At 45.3% G+C, this 6180-nt stretch overlaps 1 protein-coding gene across 1 annotated transcript; it reads right to left on the reverse strand.

Annotated features, from left to right (window-relative positions):
* Window positions 1-2121: 2121 nt before the first annotated feature.
* On the reverse strand, window positions 2122-5780 carry LRIT2 (leucine rich repeat, Ig-like and transmembrane domains 2). The gene is made up of 3 exons (XM_007093156.2): window positions 5671-5780; window positions 4613-5394; window positions 2122-2882 (listed from the first exon to the last, which is right to left on the reverse strand). Exons 1-3 carry the CDS (start codon window positions 5778-5780, stop codon window positions 2122-2124), a joined length of 1653 nt encoding a protein of 550 aa, XP_007093218.2.
* Between the last annotated feature and the right edge of the window lie 400 nt (window positions 5781-6180).

The following is a 6180-nucleotide window of genomic DNA, read 5'->3' on the forward strand; positions in this document are numbered from 1 at the left end:
TGATGACATTTATTGTGTGCCAGACATTGTTCTGAGAGCTTTCCATGTGAAAAGTCATTAATCATTGGGAAATACTACCCCTATGAGGTAGGTAGTATTATTATTCCCAATTTACAAATGAGGACAGTAACGCACAGAAAAAGAGAGTAACTTGCGTAACATCACAAAGCCGGTAAGAATTTAAGCCCAGGAAACTGAGTTCCATGGTCTGTGCCTTAACGTGTCCCCCTTCTGCTGTCACATAGCCTGATCGATCTGAATAATACGCATGTTTACCCTCGGAATTTTTAAAAGGTCTCTCTAAGGGTGTTAAACTAATCAGATTCCCAGAAATCCTCTCTAGACCTTGTTCCCTCTGCCTAAATTTCCATGTTCATAGGAGTGGCTGAATGAACACTGGCCCTGCTCACTGAGGTACTCCTGATTCTCACTGCTGTATTATACTTGTCCTCCATGGCCCCTTCCCCCTTCCTGTCCCTTCTGTCCCGTGTCTGCCATGAAGATTTCTTTGCTAGGAGTGGAGGCCAGAACACCTACTGCTGCCTTCATGGTAGCCCCAGGCTCCTTCATAATTGCTGTACCCTCCAAGACCTGTGGACAGCCTCTGATGCTGTTGGAAGAAAACACACAGAGGCCAACAGAAGTACAAGCTCTTGCCTTTTGCTCTAACCACTTTTCTTCAAAATTTATCACGGGAAATTTCTCATGAACAAATTCTCTTCTACATTACATGTATGAATGTGTTGTTTATATACATATGTATATATAACTATATATGCACATATAAATTTTAAAATATATGTTCTTAGGTGTGATAATGTCTTTGTAGTTATGTTTTTTGAAGGCTTGGAGGAAGTGATACTCGAAATGGACCTGGAAGAAAGAGTAAGAATTGGTGGGGAAGGTGGGAAGGAGGGAGGAAATATTTCTAGGGATGTCACAGGGAGGCCAGTTTATACTCAACAGGCTCCAGGGGATTTTCCTGTGGCTAGCGGAAAAGCTGCAAAAGACAGATGTGGGTTCAAACCCTGGGAAAGATTAGCAACAGCAGGGCTGCCTGGAGGGACAATGAGCTATCTCTGGGGTTCACGGGGAACCCTCTACCCCACGTACACCCAGATAAGAGGAGACAATCAGCTCTCAGGGCTTTAACAGGAGAGCTTGAAACAATAGGGGAAGGGAGTGGGGGTTATGTCATCACTCATGTAGCAAACATTTGTTGTGCTCAGCGCTGAGATGCTAGGGACATGGGGCTAAAAAAACAAGCCTGAAACTCAGGATGTCACAGACTAGGTACAAATCGGGATTCTGTAGCCTCCCTTTGTAAATGATGACAATAATAATAATTATATAGTCATATGATTTTTACATAGGTTCTATTCCTTCTGGGACTACAACTCTACTTTCTAACAATCACTGGAGCATGAGCCCTGGGCTACAGCCAGTTTCCTGTTCCTCAGTGCTGATGGCCCCAGGCTCTCACGAACACCAAAGGACTGGTCACAGGAGCACAGGCACCCACAAATAGAGAGTCACATCACCCACTGGGCTCTCACTGCCCCAAAGGGCAGATCTTTGGAATATCAAACCTATGTGATCTCATTGGGAGTTTTCCAGTAAGAGGAAGAATAATACTTTTTGAACAATGGAAGACACAAGAATATTGCAAAATAGACATTTAGAGGAAACAATGGCATTCGAGCTCCCGTCAGGGGGTGCCTCCACCAGCAGCTAGATGTGTGATGGTACACAAGTAACTTTCTGGGCTTCAGCTTCTTCACCTGTGAAAAAAAAGGGGGGGGGGTAGAATTCTACCTTTCTCCAGTAGGATAACACATGTGAAATGTTATGTGTAAATGTTACGGAGCTATATATATGGAAAGAGTAACATTTATTGATTTCCAGTCACCATGTATAATAAGATAACTATTTGGACAGGACAAAGCTCCATTGCCATCCCTTCTGTGAAGAATTGTGTCAAGTTCGGTGCCTGGAACAGAGTAGGTGCTCAATAAATACTATTGAATGAATGGGTCAAGCCAAGTAGAGTTGCCACAGAGGGTGGGTTTAGGGATTAAAGGACCATGCTTCCCCCCACCCCCTGCCCTCAGCCTGAGCTGTTCAGCCCCTGTCTTCCTCTTCATCTTTCTCTTCATCCCCTTCATCGTCTCTGTGCCCCAGGCGGTCCTCACAGACAGCTATGTGCTCTCTATAGGAGCAGTCCCTGTGCTGTGGCACAGCACGGGGGCACCTGGGAGCCTTCCTGCGGTGAGGACAGCAGTGCAGCCCCCACTCCCTGCAGCTGCAGGGGGCCTGGGCTGCCCAGACGTAGGCGCCCACAGGCACCGCCAGCAACACAGCGCACAGGACCACTGTAATGTGCAGGAGGCGCTCCCGTCCCTCCAGCTCGCCATGGTCTCTGCCCGTCACAAAGACCACACACCGGCCCCTGCGTGGGGGCTGGCCCCCCAGGCTGAGGCATGCCTCATACTTTGTGCTGGGAAGGAGGTCATCCACGGCGTACGTGTTGATCCCGGGGCCGATGTGGACCACCTCCTTCTTGAGTGTTTCATCTGATGCAATGTAGAGGGTGAACCATTTCTCCTCAGGGGTGTCAGCCACCGCAAACCACTCCAGCAGAATCCCATGCACTGTCTGCTTGACGACCCTCAGGTCAACATAGGCATTGCCATCCGAGGGGAAAAAGGCAGAATGGGGCACAGACAGGGTCTGGGCAGGCTGGACTTGGAGGGAGATGACAAGCGTGCTCCTGCCGATGGAGTTGGAGGCCACACAGGTGTAATTACCCCTGTCCACCAGGTGGGCAGCAGGTATGACCAGCTCCGACAGAGCAGTATCTTCTGCAGTAGATGAGGTCAACACTGGGTGGGGAGAGAGCAAAACAGTTCCAATAGATATTTCTCTGATAGAAAGCTGGACAGCGTTCAGCAATGCTAATTATTATTATTTTTCTGAGCTGAAGGTGACGATTTATTAAGCATATGTTTGGTGCCAGGTGTTTGCCTCTCAGCACCCCTGTAAGGTAAGTACCCCATTTTTACACATAAGAGGTTGAGGATTGGAGTGATTAAGCAACTTGCCCCTTGTGAGAAATGATCAGAGGTAGTGACTGATCTGGAACCTTGCTCTTCTGCCTACGGAAACCACATTGTCAACTTCACTAGCTGCTCCCACCAAACTACCAGAAGCCTCACTGAGCCAACAGCATGGTTTCTGGGAGATCTCTTGCCACCGTGTGATACTGTGAGCTTCAAGAAGGGTCTTTTTTGCCTGCCAGGTATAGAGAGGCTCAGAGTCTGGAGCCAAATGCCTGGGTTCTATCCCTTAATAAGTATATGGTCTTGGACAAGTTGCTAAGATTCTCTTGGCTTCAATTTTCTCATCAGTAAAACGGGATGATAATAGTATCCTTTATGTAGGTTTGATGCTAAGTGCTTAGTGCTAGCTGTTGTTATTACTGAGAGGATACATATAATATGGTACCAAAGAAACTGACTTCAAAGCATTAAAAACGACATGCATGCATCTCACGGCTCTTAAAAAGGCTACAACAATAAACCCTACATTTCTCCTTCATTGGTATTTAACCTCAAGCCAATAAGATGTGATCAAAATGATGGGAAAAAATCAACCGTTCAGTTAGTTAGGTATTTTTTAATCTTCCAGTGGTTTTTCACTATGCATAACAAATATCTGGATAACTGACTATATTTCTCAAGTTTTACTCAGATATTTCTAGTTGTCTTCTAGACTTCAGGATATCCGTAGGGAAGCCACCTCTGGCCTGTGATATGTCCCAGTGATGCAGGGTAGCATTAAAGGTGATTCCATCTAATGTATGAAAGCAGACCATATAATTTCAGAAAATGAGAGGCAGGTTTGAATCCCAGTTGTGAGGCCCATGGAGGTCACTTCCTCATCCAGGGTCCCAGTAGTACAACTTTAAGCCGATAAGGTCTGAACAACACAGTGGTGGGAAGTGTAAAATTCAGTCTATATGTAGGAATTTCCAACCTTGCCCAATGGTAAGAATTAGTTGGGGAAAGAAAGAGGGGAGAAGAGGGAACTCTTGTTAATTTACATTATTCTTAGGTCCTCCCCTGGACACAGTAAATCTGAATCTCCAGGGCAGGAGCCTGGAAATCTTATTTCAAACAAATACCCCAGATAAGTCTGCTCCAGCAAATTTAAGAAATAAGTAATAGTCTCTAGAATGAGTCCTAGTCAGAAATTCTATGATTTAAAAATACATAGTATCATATTTTGCATCTAGAAGACTCTCAGAGAATATATTTGTTCATGTATAATTTTATAATATTTATATAATATGTTAAGCCAGCTCCAATACATATAGTTACATATATACATGTATATCCTATAGGGATCTGTATGCAATCACTTAAAATCATGCCAATAGCGGAACTATATCTTGGAAACTTTCCTGTTGTGGTGAGTATAATTTAAGGCTATCCCAATCTTCCCCACACCTTTATTTCATGATTGACCCAGTTTAGAACCTCTCTACTGAGGATAGGGTTGCTGTAGACCTCAGTCTTTCCCAAGACACATTGAGAGGGTCCATGTGGCTTACCATCAAATTCTCTCCACATGCTCAGAGGATAAGTCCATACAATGGTTGGTGAGGGACTGGCCTGTGCCAGGCATCTCAGGGTCACATTCTGTCCCATCTGGATGGTGACACTGGCATTGGAGGTTGAGATCTGTGGCTTCATGCAAACACTGAGCTCAGTTTCATGAAAAAGCTGCCCTGCTTTGGAGAGAGGGTGTTGGCACACCAGGTAGGAATTCACCAGGATGACCGGAATGCTGTTGGACTTTACAAATTGGACAAGTCCCCTCAGGCGACAGTCACATAGCCAGGGGTTGTCGTGCAGTGCCAGCACCAAACCGGAGTGAATCCTGGCTCCGCAGCCAGGCTGATGGGGTTTCTGGTAGGCCAGCCAGTTCGAGAAGACGCCCTTGGATACAACTGTAAGCCTATTGGAGGATAGGTCAAGGTAGGTCAGATTGACCAAGAACTGAAGAGCCAGCTCAGGGAGCACATCAATCCTGTTGTGTTTGAGATCTAAGACCCTCAGAAGAGGGGTGGCTTGGAATGCTGTCCATGGCACTGAACGAAGTTTGTTCCCCTCCAGTCTCAGCTCTTTCAGTTCTGACAGGTGCTCCAGGGCTCCTAGGTGTATCACAGTGATGTTGTTAAAATTAAGCCAAAGGTATTCCAACGTGCTCATGTTGATGAAGGACCCTTGGGGCAGTTCGAATAAGGGTGAATTTTCAATTCTCAACCGCTTTAACTCTTCAGGAAGTTTCCTTGGGATCATTCCCAAAGAGGTAGACATGCACTGCAGAGCCCTGTACAAGAAACCACAAAATCTTTAAGACGAACATCAGGGAAGTGAGATCAGGTTTATTCTGGCATTAGATGTATGAATTAGAAGAAAAAATACATATGCCATTCACTTGAAATAAAAGAGACCCATTTTGGTAAAAGTGCACAATTCTCCAAAGTTCAGCACCAACTAGAGATTTGCTGATTTCCTGCCAAATCTAGGCCTGTTCCCACTCCACAACTTCCCCAAATAAAACCCATCCCCTACAACCTTCTGGCATCTTGTTAGCACAGCGCACCTGCCGAAACTGTCCTCTGAGCAGGTACATCCTGGTAGACAGGATGGCTGAGCTGCATGTGAATCCAGAAAGACCAGAACTAGCAGGCAATAGTGAGAAACTGAAGCCATATTCCTCTGTAAGAAACTACCTTGCAAGTTTTGAGTAAGTATAGTCCAAGCTTCCGAGTGGCAAATCCTATTATTGGTAATCCATGGTGATGTAGGTCAGCACAGCAGTGGCAAAGTCCCTGGATGCTCTGAGGTCTGTTATGGCCCAGATCACAAGCTCAATAAGAACTCATGAAGAGAGAGCTATGTGTCTTAACTAAGGTCACAAAATTTATCCTTTTTCTAGTTCTCAAGTCTAGAAAGCAAACTCTAAGCCAGTTGTCCTATTCAGCACTGATACTGTCTTTCCTCAGTTTCTTACAAAAAGATCCAAGAAACCAGCAAGTAATACTATCCTGAGCACTATGGTTCAAGTTATTTGGCCAGAATCCATCCAATACTTCATCACAATTGGCTCCTG

Source organism: Panthera tigris, chromosome D2 (assembly GCF_018350195.1).
Source record: "Panthera tigris isolate Pti1 chromosome D2, P.tigris_Pti1_mat1.1, whole genome shotgun sequence".
Taxonomy (NCBI): Eukaryota; Metazoa; Chordata; class Mammalia; order Carnivora; family Felidae; genus Panthera; species Panthera tigris.